This window comes from Girardinichthys multiradiatus, chromosome 21 (genome assembly GCF_021462225.1).
Source record: "Girardinichthys multiradiatus isolate DD_20200921_A chromosome 21, DD_fGirMul_XY1, whole genome shotgun sequence".
Classification (NCBI taxonomy): Eukaryota; Metazoa; Chordata; class Actinopteri; order Cyprinodontiformes; family Goodeidae; genus Girardinichthys; species Girardinichthys multiradiatus.
In genome coordinates this window covers 9,708,361-9,724,863 of record NC_061813.1, presented here as the reverse complement: position 1 = coordinate 9,724,863, position 16,503 = coordinate 9,708,361, and the positions used below count along the sequence as shown (strand labels likewise).

The window sequence follows — 16,503 nt, the reverse complement described above, 5'->3', positions numbered from 1 at the left end:
TGCTGCCTCTGCTGGTGCAGCAGCAGCTCACTGCATGTTTCACACTGCTGCAGTCTGTTACCTTCCTGCTCTCCTTACTCCAACATTCCCAGTAATTCTGTCAACTATCCTCATTAGACAGATTTAAAAACCCTAAAGAGCTTCTGGTTTGTGTTATGTTAGCGATGCCATTAGTGTGTCATCCTGGTCATTTTCACAACAGATTCAGATCTGATGGTTTTCCACTCAGATAAGGATTTCCTCAAGGCCTTTGGGATGTGTGAAGAGAAGAAAACAAGGGAAGACATGAGGATAAGACAGCAGGAGGACCTGCAGATATTTGCTGACCTAATTGAATAATTGGACCAATTAAAGAATGCAGAGATGTGTCTGTAGGCGAGAACTGAGTGCAGCAGGTCAGTAGGAGGAGAAGACACCATCTGACCTGAAGTCAGGCTCATATGAATCTTCTGCTCTGTGACTTAAACCAGCTCTCTGTGATGCAGCAGCCCCTCACAGACAGAGAGGGACCTTTTACTGTGAAACTCAGTAGGACTGGAGTTTCACAGAGAAACATTCAGACTGGGTCAGACAACAGGGTGACATTAGGAGTCTGCAGGAGATGGATGGATGTTTTTATTGTGTCCCTGAAGGCTCCTGCAGGCTGGTGGATGGAGGCTAAATGCTAACTACACAGCAGAGAAGCAGCAGCCTTGAACTCAGTCAGTAATGACATTGGGTTGTCTGCAGCAGCTCCACAGACACCCTACAGCAACATCTATGGCCACCTAAGGAACGTGTTCACATATGGTGGTAGATAGAAATCCTGCTTTGACACACATGGCTTAAATCACACGTTGAACCCAGGATCCTGTTCACAAACAGTGGCAATGGTGATTATAGAGCAACATATTTAGAAACCAAGTGAGCCAAAAACCAAAGTCCAAGAAAGCAAAGACAATTTTATCTCCAGAGAAAACATTATGACCATGCTTTATGTTTCATTTTACACTAGTAGGAAAACAAACATGGATATCTGTGGACATTTTCCATCATGTTCCTTTTCATATCATTTCCTCTCTATGAGAGAGCTATAGTTATGTAGACAGTACAAAGTCTTCATATTTTAGGAATCTGATCTCACACAGCGTCCTTATACTTTATAGACCTGTGAAGGACAGCCAATCAAGCAGCAGGAGTGTTTAGGTTTTATCAAAGTGGGCAGAGCTTCTCTTTATGTCCTCACCAGCCTCAGTTTAAACTACAGGCTGACATTTTATCAGAAATCCCACGGGTCACGGGATTATCACTCGATTCCAGCAGGATGGGAGTCAACTTTACCAATAATCGTGACTGGGATGGTAGAGGATAAAAACGTTAACAGGAGCAGATGGAAGCTGGAACCAACCAATACCACAAAAAACAAAACAACAATAAAAATCATAGGACAGGTGCTGTCATTTGGTAGTTTTCCTTTAATAAGCCTACACTATAATGCAAGTCAAAAGAACTACATGGCCCAGAAGCTGACAGTCATTATGGCCTCTGCTTTCCACCAGAATTCAAAGAAGAGCAGCAATGGAGGGAGCAAACACCAGCAGAGAAACCAATGTGGTAAAAATTGATTAGTAAGTAAAAAATATCGAGCCATCTATTAAGCTCACAGAACTGGCAGGAAAGTCACAAATATTACTGAACTTCATGATAGTCCAGTGTGACGTGTTACCTCCCTGTATGCTACTTGTTAAACGTGTTCAATCTTAGTCAAATACACCAGTGAGTCGGGGACCAGTGGTCTGAAGAGGCACCTTGCAAGGAAAACTCTGGAAAGAATCAGCTGAGCATCTGGGTGCAGCAGTGGCACTTTATCCTTTTCCCTAAACTCAGGTACAGTGTATGAATTGTGAAAGTAATGCCTTTATGTGATTTGTCCTTGAGGACAGTTCTCTTGCTTGGTGCAGTTTTGTTTTTTTTAAGAAATTTAAGACATAAAAGTCATGTCACTGTTTAAGGCAACAATTGCTCAATAAATTAGTCAAATGCAACTTTATATGTTATGTTTGGGTTTATTTGACTAAGACAGACATGGTCTGTGTTCTTTTTTCACTGTAACCGACCTCCAAAGGAGCTGGAAACAGGGACTTATCATCTGGACCTCCACATAAAAACTATAGGGACCACAGGCCATGTATTATTTATGTGTTGTGCCCATTAGTGAAGGTTTGTTTTTTGGATTAAAGCAATAAATGCCTCCATATTACTACAGATGAACTGTTCCTGTTGAACACAAGGACATCTAAAAAATAATGGATAGAAGGTCAAATCAAATTGAATATGTTGCCTAAAGACTAAATGAAGAAATAAAATGGGAGCGGTACAGGAGCAGGAGTCATTCTGAATGGGAGCAGGATGGGAGTGGGAGTCATTTTACCAGGAGTGGGATGGGACAGCAGAGTAATGGGAGGCCTGGGATTGGGATAGGACAAAAACGTTTCTGTAGGAGTGGGATGGGACAGGAGTGAAAATCCTCTCCCATGTCACCCTCTAGTTTATAGTCACACAGCACAGTTGCCACACAAGCTCCCTCTAATAATCTCTGACTGAGGCCAAAATATTTCAGGAGAAACACCAGTGGGACAAACAGGAGGGGAAGAGACGGACCAGAGGACTGAGGAGCTGACTGGGAGGGAGGTGAGGACACAGGGTTAATGGATCGGGTTGGACAGGTAAACAAAGAGGCTGGAAGTGAGAGAATCTGGAAGAAAATTAAAGGAAAAGGTCAAAGTAAGACAAGTTGAGAATGATAAAGGGAAAAAAGATTAACACAAAGATTATAAATTATTATACTCTAAATGTTTGTTGACATTTTCTAGAACTGGTCTCACCTATTTCTTGATGAATAAAAAGAAACCTCCCTATTGATCACACCCAATGTTGAAGCTAAGTGTTCACACTAAGGTACTGTGTTATTGCTAAGGGCTATGAATAGAAAACAGTGATCACACTGGTTCATACTCCTCCAGGAGTCTATTGGTCCTTCCTGGAGGCCTGACTGATGCCTTGGAAGCAGTCTGAAGCAGCTGGAATAAAACAGCAAAATAATCCAGGCTCCTGAACTCAGCATCACATTTCCTGTGCTGTGATACCCTCTGGGTGCTATCATCAGCATCCAGCCATGCGTGACCACTAACGAGGAATGTTAAACAAATACATCAACAATCCTGGCTCCAACCTGCAGTGTGTGTGTGTGTGTGTGTTGGGTCTGTGGTGGGGGGCAGCAGGTAAAGACTCAAGCAGCAAGAACAGTCTTGGTGGTGCAGCTAAACATGGACTGATGGTGAGGCTCACACTGAGCCGTCATCACCTGCTGGCACATGGAAACCATTTCCATACCGGTACTTGGAAACATCAGGAGAGGTCAGAATGGAAACGTCTACGTGTGTTCAAGCACTTGTATGCATGAGTGACAACATGGGTAGGTGTGTTTTTGTGTGCATGCTAGCATGTCAGTGTGTGTTTGTAACAGAGGGCAGCCATGAGCTCCTAGCTGAAGTCAAGCCAAGCAGCCCAAGAGAAACCTGAACAGACTGAATGACTGATGCAGGACAGTCACTGAGCCTGATGAACAAACTGCACTATGTTGGCAATTAGAGACAGGGAGCCACTTAACCATCAGGTCTCTCAACCTCAACAATGAAAGAGAGCAACTTTATAAATATAAAATAAAGTGTTAGAGTTGATTCTGTCAAACAGTAAATGTTAGAGAACAGAAACATGATGGGGTCATATTAGTCTGAAACAAAGCCTCATAGCTGTGCTCAGTTTGTGAAAATCAGAGACAAACTCAGTATCCAGCAGCTTTCTCCAGCTTTATGTGACAGTTTCTCAGGTTGCTTCTCTTCATGCAGCAGCAAACACATCAGGGTCAGTCTTTGCTCTGTGATGAAAGGAGACGGAGTGATGCTTGTTCATATTCATCAAACACCTCTCCCAGAGCACCCACTGCAGCTCACACATTCAGACGTATCACGTATGTGATGATAAAGGGTTAACACCTCACACAGATATGAAAACAGAGAATATGGACTAAAACCTGGAAGCCTTCATGTATGAGAGTGTGTTCATTACAGGGACTGAAACTGAGTTGAGTCTGTTCAGGAAGCTGTCAGTGGACAGTAGCGCCATGAAACCTTAGCAGATAAGAGGAGTTAGACACGCTGGACGTTGGGTTACTCTCTGCATACGGTTGTCTTGGACACACAAAGTGGTTCTGGAAAACCAAGCAGTTCTGAGGTGGTTAGAGCGCCCCCCGGCTGATGGATTTCTGGATGACATAATGGAAGCTGGCTGACCTGTGCCCTCTCTGATTGGCTGATGAGAAGCGTGGTGAGTCGTCTGGGCCGGCTCTGTGTGGCCTGTATAGTGAGCACCACAGAGCAACAGATGGACACTAGAATCTCTTCAGCTTAGCCACGGACACAACTAAAGCTACTTTACTCTTCCTCACCTGCCAGGAAAAACAAACAGAGATCCATTTTAAACTCACAGCCACCCGCTCTAAACATCGGCCATGAACCCAAGTGAACACCAGAGCGTTTGACAAAAAGTATTTCTCCTCTAAATTGAGACGACAAGGGAAAACATTCAGGAGCAGCTGGGGCAGAGAGACAGACATGTTTTGACATGATGTCACTTAACAGCACAAGTGGAACAGCGACAATAAACTCCTGCTGACTGCTGTGTTGATGTTCAGAGGTCCAAATACAAATGTAGAGGAAACACATGCTGGTATCCTTCACAGCAGATCTCCAAACCAGGAAAAACCCAATCCAAAATGGGAACGGTTCTCCTGGACCTTAAAATACAATGACCTCCAATCATATCTGCTGTTGGACTGTTTCATTTATTCTCACCTCACTGAGAGGGCATGAAGCCTCCTCCCTGCACAGAACACGTATGACCGTTTCACACTGAGCCCTGCAGATTTACCAGTTCCTACAAACTTCCTCGAAAGCCACGGCTCCAGAATCATTCAGAGGGAGTAAAATCATGTTCTGTCACTGTATTTGGTCAGGATCAGAAAACCCATTCAGTGTTTCAGCCACTGTTAAAGATAAATGCAGCAACATAAAGCATCAGCAGGAGATCAAATGGATATCTCCAAAATGGTACGTAAAGTTCTCTGTCTAATGATTTTCTGGGTGATGTAACAGAGCGGTTCCTGTTGGGTGACCCCTCACATGGTGGCCCACCTGCTTTAATGGATCATTTGGAATTGTGACCCATCAAAGCTTCTCTCACTACCCTACTCTTCTTCTCTCATTCCCAGTCTCCCTGTCAGCATTAAGACAGGTTCTGGTTTCTTTTATTTCCTTAACCCCAGTCTGGACCTACCAGTCGTAATTAACAAGTGAACTGAAAACTTCTTATGATAATTATGGGGAACAGGAGCGATTCCAGAAGAAGCTGCCAGGTAATGCATTGGAGAGGACTCTCTGACAGGAAGGTGTACCTACGTTTGTCTTCCTCCTCTGCCTCTTAAACCTTAATGTTAGCGCTAGTCATTACCCAGTTCCTATGACAACACACTTAGCAGCCCACCTCAGTGCTTCAGACAGGAGGGGGTGTGTTTGGGTGTGTGAATCTGTGTATAAATGTGAGGCTATCTCACCAAGCGTGTCTGTCTGTCTCCATGCAGCTGCCATGACTCACTGTGTGAACACCTCAGTGATTCATGAAGGATGAGTGGAAATGCCATCTCCTCGCTAGAAGCTGGACAGAGCCAGATGTTTTCTCATCGGATGTATGTGTGAGAGCTGGATGAGGTCAGACAAAGAGACAGTTGTGTCACAGAGAGAGCTCCATCTCTGGCCTGGCATTGTTTCATGTTTCCCTGTGGTTATCCTGAGTAAAGAAAACACCACTTTCACATCACTTCTCATTCCCAAAGTGAGCTGGAAGCAGAGCCACTGAGGAGCAGACGGCCTGATGAGCAACAAAGCCACCATTCAGCCTCCGAGCTTCCTGGTGCTCAGAACACAGGGTGGAAAAGAGCAAGAGCACTGAGATGTTAGTCAAGGATCACAGATGATGAGAGGAAGATGATTTATTTAGGATGGCTTTCTGATCAGGATCTGGGAATACCTCTGAAGTGACATTGGATGTTGTGAATGTTTTCAGACTCACAGCTCGGCAGGCTGCAGGGTGAAGGTGTGACTGCCAGAGGAGAGACCTGCATAGATCAGATCCTCAGCAGGAACATATGTGACCACAGACAGAGAAGAACTTCACATAAACACAATAACTGAGATATTAGCTCCACTGAGGCAGAGGGGAAATTCTAAAGGGACAGTCAACATCAGCAGCGCTCTCCATCTTCTTCTGTGGTACCTCCACCCCCACAGACAGCGTGACCAATCCATCAAGTAGAAGACATGTTGCTTTTAAAGCACATGGATCTGTCTGTAAAACACTAACATGTGTGCTGTCTGCTTTGATCTCTTTAGCTGCTTCATTTATTTCCAGTCAGCGTCATTCCTTTCTCTCAACATTCAGATGGAAACAGAAAACAGAGAAGTCACTTATTCTAAACATGGACGTCTATCAGGTCTCTTCCTGGATAATCATCTCAATCAGGAGCTTCTCTCCAAGTTCAGCAGACAAACTGGGTCTCCACTTCCTGTGTTAACCTTCCTTTGTTTCCACATCAGCTCACACTGAGCCCAGAATAATGAGGATGAGATTTAGGTGAAAGTGAGGAAAATAATGACTAAAACTACACAAGTCAAAGTGTTTGTGCAGATTTCCAGACAAACTTATTATTAAACACAGAAAATCCACAAACATCAATCCTGCAGCTGGAGCTCAGACAATAATAATGTTGAACATGTCGTCTACATTCATATATGCAGTCCCTGCTACAGCTCTGAAGTTCTTCCAGTGATATTTGTGGTTCTGTAATGAGAAGTCCAGCTGATCCACTGGTACCCAGTGGCTGAGCTGGCTGGATGGCCGGGGCTTGAAGCTGTATAGATTGATTGGTGCTAGCTGATGCCAGGCAGGACGATGGGTCTGCTGGCATTACCAGCTGGATGCCACAGAGTCTGCAGTCTACTGTTTCCATTTAGTTGGACCCAGTGACTCTCAGCTATAATGGAAAACCTATCATGTGTTCAACAAACACAGAACAGAAAGAAGAAAGAAAGAAGAGAGGAAGGAGAAGCACAGAGTCAGACATTGATCCTGTCATATTGCTGGCTGCAGAGGTTTTCTGGCTGCAGAGGTTTTCTGGCTGCTAAGGATGCTGAACAACCTCTGATAGAAGATCTGATGAAGAAAGAAATGAACGGAGTCCATTTCACACAAAAAAATCTGGTATTTTGTTAAAAAAATAGACACATAATAGTTAGGCTGCAACCTTTAGTACAACCATCATCTCAGTACACTGAAATACAAAATGAGCAGAATAAGGACATACAAAAACCACGTCAAAGGAAAAGATTAAATGGTGGGAGATTGAGGAAGATGGTGTGTGAGTGGGAGGATCACTAAAGATGAACTGAGCAGAGGAAGTGAATGAAGCAACAGGAACCGCCACCGACCGAGTGGCATTGAAACAGCAGACAGTCATGGAGAAAAGGAAGACGTACGCAGAGAGCAGCTCCAAGTCTGCTTTTTCCATCTGAGTCCCAGAACTTCCAGTGGATCCAGACGACAGAAACTGAGTCGGCTACAGCAGCTTGTTGACCTCTAATGTTCTCACATCATAGTGATGGTGAACCAGAGCAGCTGTGGGGAACCTATCTGTAGGAGTCTTTGGCTCCTTAGTGCACACATCGTGTGTGAGGATTCAAATGTATTTCCTGCATAAAATTTTTTTGTAAATCTGTGTCCTGTTAAGAGCAGCATTTGTCAACCATGGTCCTCAGGACTCACTGTTCTGCACGTTTAAAGTGTTTCCCTGCTGCCTTAAATGAAGGGTTGATTAACAGGATTCTGCAGAACTTGATAGCATGCTAAGGAGGTAATGCAACTATGTTAGAGAACATAGTGGTTCTTACACCTGGTCCTGAGTGCTGGGCGTCAGAACCACTGTGTTAAGAGGAATCTTTTTATTCCTAATAGCAGAGCATCCTGCCTCTTCACCTTTAGACTACACAAAGAGGAGGAGTAGTTTATTATAGGATTTCAACTTTTACATAGTTTTTAAATATGGCATAAGATCCTGATGCTGATCCCATGACATGAGCAAGCAGTTTTTCTATATATTTTATGTATAACTTCTCAGGTTATTCATACCAGTTTGATCTGAACAGAAGGACAGAGACACTTTTACTGAAAGCTTAAAAATGATTCAGTCTTCATTTAGTTCTCAATTAAAGAAATCCTCACTACAGTCTGCATGTGAAAAGTTAATGCATATCAATAGCTTCAGCTTTAGGCCATGCATTTTGTGCATAAAACATTCATTACTATACCGCATATACCTAAATTAAAGAAGAACAAACATGGTCTGGCCTCTGGCTTATGTCCTAGTAGGGTGTAGGCAGCAGGGTCATTTTCTTATTGCTGAGGAATTAATGGTAGTTGCATATTCAGTGGTTGTTGACTACCTTGAAGCATGAAATGTGTTTTTAACCAATCTTATAATGACCTGATTTCCTGGTAAAAATTTCATAATGTCTCACATTTGCTTCAAGGATAAAAAAATGACTCAAAGAAAATACTAGAAAAATACTCAAAGAAACTTGTAGCCAGAACTGTTCCACTAGTTCAACATAACATAAATACTTTACTATCAACACCTTTATGAATGTTCAGGAGCAGACAAGATCACACATCATAATGTGTTTCTGAGGTTCTCAGTATAACTGAGTCAAAATCCATCATATCCCTTCGTGGAATAACATCAGCTGGAGGATGAAGGTGACTGTGGCTGGTATAAACCACAGGAAACAGGATCCATCATCACGCTCTGGAAAACCTGGAACAGGAAGTGCCCTCATCAAGACAGAGAAACCCAGAATTCCTCCAAGCCACATCCCTCAGCTCGCTCCAGAGAACATGCAACAGGCAGAGGCAGGAACCCAAAAATGGCTGAGGTGAGTCCCCTTCCTCCAGGGTGTGGTGAGAGGAGCGCCGGCCCGGAGCCAAGATGGTGGTCAGAGAGAAAACCACAGAGTGAAAATACAGGCCACCCTGTCCAGGACGTGTCCGGTCCAGATCAAAGATGGACGGGTCCTCAGAACACAACAAACCGATGGACCTCTGACAGGTCAACGAGGACGTGTGTATAGTTGAGTGTTGATTCTGCTGTAGCACACTGAGGTCAGTCAGCACAAAAATAGAGACAAAACTGGGATAGTTCTGAAAAAAAAAAAGCTATGGCACGAAAGCAAACCCAGTCATCACAGAAGCCAATTTCTGAATGTGTCTAAACAGCCAATTAGCATTTGGGAGAGTTTGAATTGACAGCATTTGTCACCACAGACAACCAGGAAGTTGAGGGGTTCAGGGAAAATAAAACGAGGCAGATGTTCCGTCTTGGACAATAAGACTCGCAGGTTACAATGATAGAGCCCCGACAATAAGCACAGGAAGAAAAATTAGAGAAAATTGTTAGTGTTTTCCAGCGCTCATTGGGCGAGAGGCAGATGGCTTCATTCCATATGTCTGGTTCATGCTCCAGTTTGGAGTGGAAATTGCTTCCAACAGAGCCTATTCTCTGGAGTGAATGGTGAATGCTTGAAGGAGAATCTAATGTTAGAGAGCCCCTCTTTGCATGTAGCGAGAAAGGTTTATCTGGTAGAATGACTAAATAAAGCAGAGCCTGGCTTGTCAATATGCGGATAACAATCATGCTTTGTGTCATGATCCTGCTGTGTGCTCGTGGTTGTGAGTAGTGAGAGGTCTTTTGTGTATAGAGGATCTCCACTGGAGGGCATGGCTGCTGGCTGCATTTTCCTCATTGGCTGCTGGGATTGTTAAGTTCTGCTGGAATTTCTTAGCCACGTGCTCAGCCTTACCAGTAAGGCCAAAGACAAAACCTTGCTTATATAGATTTTTGTGTATGTTACCTTGCCTGCCAGGAACTCGTTTTTGTGTCTGCTATGCCTCCCAGATTGGTTCTGGTGGCTTTCATGCCTCTCCAAGACAGATCTGTCCAGCATTTCCAGGGTTTTTCAGTGCAGCTCCTACAGCCTCAGCCATCACCTGCCTGCCCGCTGTCCAGCCTCTTTATCCATATCATAAAACTTCAGCAGCTCCCCTCACACTGAAACTCATCTCCAAGCAAAACAATCAGCCTTTTCAAGGTATCTGCAGGATCTTGACCCATCCTCAGAATCATCTTCTGACAGCAATTCAGTAAGCCATTTTCCTTTAATGCAGAGATTCCCATTGGGTCCATTTTCACCTGCCTCGTCTGACTGCACTTCTCTTTTCCCAAATGCCACGGAAGGCCTTACAGATATTTCCGTCTGACATCTTTTTTTTGCTGCTCATTGTAAATGAATCTTTTTAAATTAAACTTGATCCCCGGGTCTGATTCTGCATGTGGGCCAGGAAGCTCTCAAGAAACATGACACTTTGATCATCAGCTTTAAAGCTGCAAGCCAATCATATCTTGCATGATGAAATACAAAACCTCTCAGAAAGATGTGGTATATACACATACCAAACTTTACTACCATCTGTTAACTTCTCTAAATGTCAGTGTGGCTGAAAACCTATACATTAAAAAGTGACTTACAAGAGGCTCCTTGTTTTTCACCAGTCTTATAATCTTCACAGAATTCTCCTCATCATGAATGTCTTCAGGCAGGGGAGGGAGTTCAGGGTCGTACCTCTTCTGAGCAACTGTATCATGGACGGACAGAAGGCTCTAGAAGAGAAAGAAAGAATATAGCGATTGATTGGAAAAAAGACACAGGTGCAGGTTATCAGTCAAACTGAAAAGATATTGATTTGCTACATTAACTACTTTGGGTTCACTGTATTTAGCTAACTGGACTTTGGCACAGTTAGCTAAATAAAGTAGGACAATGTAGACCTTTAATCTACACTTTAAAGACTGCATGTCTTGATTGAGGTGAAGCAGGATCCGTGCTTCCTTTTCCATAGAAAAGATTTTTAGGCATCTTCCACCTTATATGTCAGGCAAAACAAGAGTGAGAACTACAGAGTTTCACTGCTGCTGAGAAGAATTAGTCCCGAGGTAACCACCATCAATTTCAGAGTTATGGAAACATCAATTACTTTGTTTTATGCATCCTTTTCATTCCACTTCCACTGCTAGATGAATGTCATACCTCTGATTTATAATGCAGAAGAAACATCAAACCTAAACACAACTTGACCTCAACTGTTTGAACTTCATCTTAAAACTGCTGCCAGATTTAGATCAGAGGATTTAATTTGTTCCATCTAATCTGGAAAAAATATGCTTCTCAGCCTCCCCTGCTATCCACTGATAGGTGGAGCCCAGCACTGTGAGCTGAGGGGTGGGCTTCTGGTGGAGGATATCTGGGTTGATGGTGTTGAGGGCTGAGCTCAAGTCCACAAACAGGATCCTGGAGTAGGACCATGGGTGGTCGAGGTGGTGCAGGATAGGGTGTAGTCCCATATCGACTGCATCATCTAATTCCAGAACCGCTCTAATTCCAGCAGAGGGCCTGTGATGTCTTTCAGTGGCTTCAACACCAGTTGCTCAAAGGACTTCATGACCTCAGACATCACGGCCACAAGTCTGTACTCATTTAACTCAGATGGTGTGTTTCTTGGGGACAGGGATGATGGTCGAGCATTTGACGCATGAGGGAACCTCACACAGCTCCAGACACTTGTTGAAGATCTGAGTGAAGGAGGAGGCCAGATGGTCAGAGCAGGATCAGAAGCATGAGGTAGAAAGAGCCTATTTACATCTCCCTCAGTGATCTCAAATCCAAGCAGACAAGTGATCAGAAAGTCCCAAAGCGCCCCTTAAGACAGATCACTTAGATCACTTTTGTAAATTTAGAGGGAACAGGAGCATATTCTTCAAAAATGTATTAATATATGGATTGAAGCTATGGAAACATAATCCTCTACATTTGTTCAGAGTGAGTGTGTGTTACACTGGCCCTCAGTCTCATCTCCTGCCTTCACCTTTCTTCACCTCATCAGTTACAGCTGCTGAGCTTCCTGATTGATGATTTTTACAAGCTTCGTCATGCCAGATCCATTCGCCGCAAGTTCATTTAAAATGATAAATACATAATGTGTGAGGAGGATTTGCCTCATGGTGGGTGCAGACATCATTTATCAATGCCTTTACAGTTTTAAGTAGATTACCATATCTTCACGAGGAAAGGAAGGAGAGCACAGTCAGGATAGATTCTGAGAAATTGTCATCTGAAAGGTGTCTATTGGAGTCATTGTGGAACCTGTATCCTTGTGTCATCTTTATTTTGAAATTGGTCAAAATAGCTGAATTATCAGCACAGACTTGAAAAATGCACCAGTGAGCCTAAATCTTTGGAGATGGCTGATCTGTTCACACTCCTGCAGTCTGACACACAGACCAATTGAATGTTAGTATGTGGCGTATGTGTGTGTCTGTGTTCTGCTGGAACTTCAGACTGAGCTGTTGTTTCTGGCAGGATCCAAATAATCATGACGATAAAGTGTTGAGAAGGAGGCCCATCCAACTCTCCCATTGATCCTCCACGGTGAAGCCAGCTCTGTCTGGCTGAGACACCTGGAGGACCTGATGGATGGCCCGAGGAAGGGATTAAAAAATAAAAGTGTGTACATTTATTTTGTCTCTGTCTGCGTCTGGTTAATGAGGTCAGCAGCTGCAGCCAAGAAGAATAAAGAGAAAAAGTCTGAACCTGTCAGCTTTTCACATTAATATTGCAGCCACAAAAACAGCAAAGATCCAGATCCAAAGCCGCTTGTTGTTTAGGATGTTTTTTGAAGAATTTTTTCCTCCATAGAAAGATTTATCATTTAATTAAATTCTAACTAATATTAAATGAACAAGCGACATAATAAAGAACAGCAGTGATACTCACCTTCATATGGGGATTTTCCAGTAGTTTTACAAGTTCTTTTATATCTCCATTCTCCGATTTTCCTTCAAGTTGCTTAGAAAGCTAAAAATGATTGGATGCAGAATGATCACTCAAATGGCTATTAGGATACAATATTGTATACCAAGTAAAAGACATAAATTACGTAGTAATCATCAGTGTAACAGGTTTATTAATCTCCTTAACCTGTGATGGTTGTGGTAAGATTCAAACATTTTACACGTATGCGAAACCTATAAAAATGGTATTAGATGACCGATTTAAAACTGGTTTGACTTCGTGTAAAAGGTTTCATCATGACTTTATTATTCTTTTTATGCTTCATTAATAACATTTCTGGCTGTTGTCATCATCACATCATCTCTATCAGGCGCTGTCCATGGTCCTGAACTATTGGAAAACAGTCAGAAGATGGATCTCATCATGATGAAGACTGAAGCCTTGGAGAACTTAATGTGAGGTTATGTATTGATAACACCCAGGTCAGCAAACAACCAGGTTAATTTTCTTCTAGCTTAATGATCTCTTTAGAATGCTTTGCTACTAATTCTAAAATGGTCCTTTTCAAAATCCATAAAATGTTTTTGCTAGATCATTTTGCAGCGAGCACATATTGACTAGCAAAACAGTCTCCTCTGGATAAAACAATTCCGTTTGTTTCAAGTCAGAAATTAAAAATATAAAGAATCCACATTTAACTGTTAAGGTTCATACATCTAAAAGGAAATGTTCATATATTCAGTTGTAGTTTCACTAGCATATGAACAGATTTTAAAACAATGGAAATGCAATAAAGGACAGAATAAGTTTCTCTCTGACATTTAGATGCTAAATGTTTTCACGTAGAGCAGCAAAGATAACATGGATCATCTCACTGTCTATGTTGTCATCGAACAGGAGGACAGAATATTTATACTTCACATGTAATGCACAGTGAGATGATGGCGGTGTTGGAGGAAATATTTTTGAGTAACGGCTCCAGTGCTGCGGGAATAAGGCAGCAGAGGTGAGGCAGAGGTTAGAGATGGGGGCTGAAGGTCAGGCTGGGGTTAGGGAGGAGGCTCTGTCACTTTATCTACAAACTGTGGGCAGAATTCTCACTTTTGTGGCTGTTTTTTTATGTTTTCATTGCTATCTGCACTACATTGCAGATAACAGTGATTGCAGAATCGCCCCTTGGGGATAATAACGTTGACTTGACAGGAACATGTGGTGTTGCTTCTGGAGGGGGAACATCTTTATTATTTCCATCACTTTACATCCCCACAAGGGGAGACACTAGCCTAAACAATAGCTATAGAGGTGTGTATTTATTAAGGGTAAGCAAGAAAAAAACGAATTGATTTTATGGTTTCCAGTCTCTGCATCTGTCCGATTAACGCACCATGTGACTCAGTGGACAGATGGGACACGTTGGACAACACGTCCTACCTGAATGCTTCCCTGCTGGAATCATTTTTTCCATCCTCCGACCTCAGCAGAGAGGAAGGGAGGAGACAGAATGATGAGGGCCTCCTCTGAGACTGGATTTCATTTGTTAAATCTCTCTGCAGAGTTTAGATCAGTTTGATCCCAGCAGGCCAGCTTACAGCTCTCCACTGATCCTGAACAGCTAGGGGCTCACCTCTGTAACATATATCAACCTATACATCAAGCTAACATCTATCTAAACAGCTTTTAATAAAACCTATGAAATGAAAAATGTATTTAAATGTCAGATATCTGAAAAGCCGGCTTAGAATAGATGGTTGAATAGAATGTCCCGTTGTCTAGAGTGTGTATTTATGTATGTATATTTGTTCGAGTTTTTCCAATTTTTTCTAAATGTATTTTTTGAAAGCATTTTACATCCTGTAAATCTTTAAATTATTTTGTATGAAATGGTTTGTAATTTTGTTCACTTTTATTCATAATTTATTATTGTTTCTATTATTTATTTTTCCTTACTAATATTACTTTACTAGAGGTGCACTATTTAATTTCCCCCTAGGGGCATGATAAGGTTATTCTTATCTTTAATAATTGTATGATTGTTATTAAAGATTATGTACTGATTTATTCAACTATTCAGGGGGTGGATGACTGCGCGATCGAGCCGGTAGCATTTTATATATAATAAATGAATAAATATTTGTATTTCGTACTTCATAAATGTAAGTTCAATTGCATTTAGATTTTCTTTTGGAAAGAAATTATATAAGTATTTATGTTTAAATGCTTATTACTGAAATGTCATGTGAAGATGGCGCTGAAATCACACGTGAAGTACAAATCTGTATAAACAGGAGAGTTTTTTTGCTTCAGTGTTGGTGAGGGCTGGTGATGGGAAGTAAGACCATCTGAGCATCACAGATTGTGTTTACATTGAGAGAAGTGTGTGTTATCACCAACAACACATCTTCTCCCAGAGTCCAGTATTGATCAGGTTACAGATGTCTCGAGGAGTGGAGCCACCTGCTGGGAGCTGCAGACAATGCAGCTGGGGCCAGACTGGGTTAAAGTGTCACTTTATGGTAACCAATAAATTAGGCCCCCATTACCTGAAACACAAGCCTGAAATGAATTAAACTGTAGATCTCTGTTTTCTCTTTAGTCTTCAGCCACCACTTCAATGGAGCTCATCTGGAGCAGCATGATGGCTGAAAAACAATCTGCTTTAAAAACAAACCATAAGGCTGACAGGAGACTCAGGTCTGTGGTGTGCTGAGAGACGCTTTGATGCATCATCTCTGGACTCCATCCTGATATCCAGTAATCCCAGAGAGATGCTTTGCAGGGCATTCACCAGGAAGCATGAATTTAACAGTGTGATGGGGAGGGAAGATGGAGGGTGATAGGAGGGGTCTGTGGAACAGCCTGGACTCCTGCTATGATCTAGGGAAGTAGAGCCGAGACTTGGGAAAGAGAAAACAGGGCTGATGCTTCACACTGATGGGGTTTTGACAGTTTTTTTTATTTTATTTTCCTAGTTTTGGGATAGACCAAATTATAGAAAAAGGTATCCTCTTTCAGAAGAATGCTTATGGTGGAGTTCTTTGATTCATGACAACTGATCTAAAAGTTTATTATAGACCAACAAATGTTGGAGCAGAAATATCTCATATTTGTCTTTCCTTTCATCCATCACCCATCACCATGTGCAACTATATAAAACACAAGCTGAAAAGTCTAACCGTTTGGGCCAGAACTTCGGCACTGTCCAGGACAGGAACAGGTTTGCTCTCTTCATAGTGCTGTAGCCGTTCGTGGATCTAAAAAACAAAACACTTAAACTGTTAAGGAGTGTCTAAAGGATGGAAGGGAGAGGGGGGTAAACAAAATAAATCATACCCATAGATCTTTGAGTGCCAACTCTCCTTTTTTTTTTTTATAGATACTGTATGTTTGCGCTACTTCACTGTCAATTTTAATGCCATTGAGTGTTTCTATTTGTATACGTATGAACAGGTAGTTG

At 42.3% G+C, this 16,503-nt stretch overlaps 1 protein-coding gene across 6 annotated transcripts in view; it reads right to left on the bottom strand.

Annotated features, from left to right (window-relative positions):
* The window catches only part of mpp7a (MAGUK p55 scaffold protein 7a), a 125,482-nt gene that overhangs the window by 53,026 nt on the left and 55,953 nt on the right, over positions 1 to 16,503 (bottom strand). For 5 of the 6 annotated variants that reach the window (XM_047349581.1, XM_047349578.1, XM_047349582.1 and 2 more), the window contains 3 exons: positions 16,223 to 16,300; positions 13,032 to 13,112; positions 10,730 to 10,861 (listed from right to left, as the gene is read on the bottom strand). In XM_047349581.1, coding sequence (XP_047205537.1) covers positions 10,730 to 10,861; positions 13,032 to 13,112; positions 16,223 to 16,300 — 291 coding nt within the window. The remainder of the gene's footprint in view (positions 1 to 10,729; positions 10,862 to 13,031; positions 13,113 to 16,222; positions 16,301 to 16,503) is intronic. The other variant, XM_047349584.1, reaches the window with a different exon arrangement.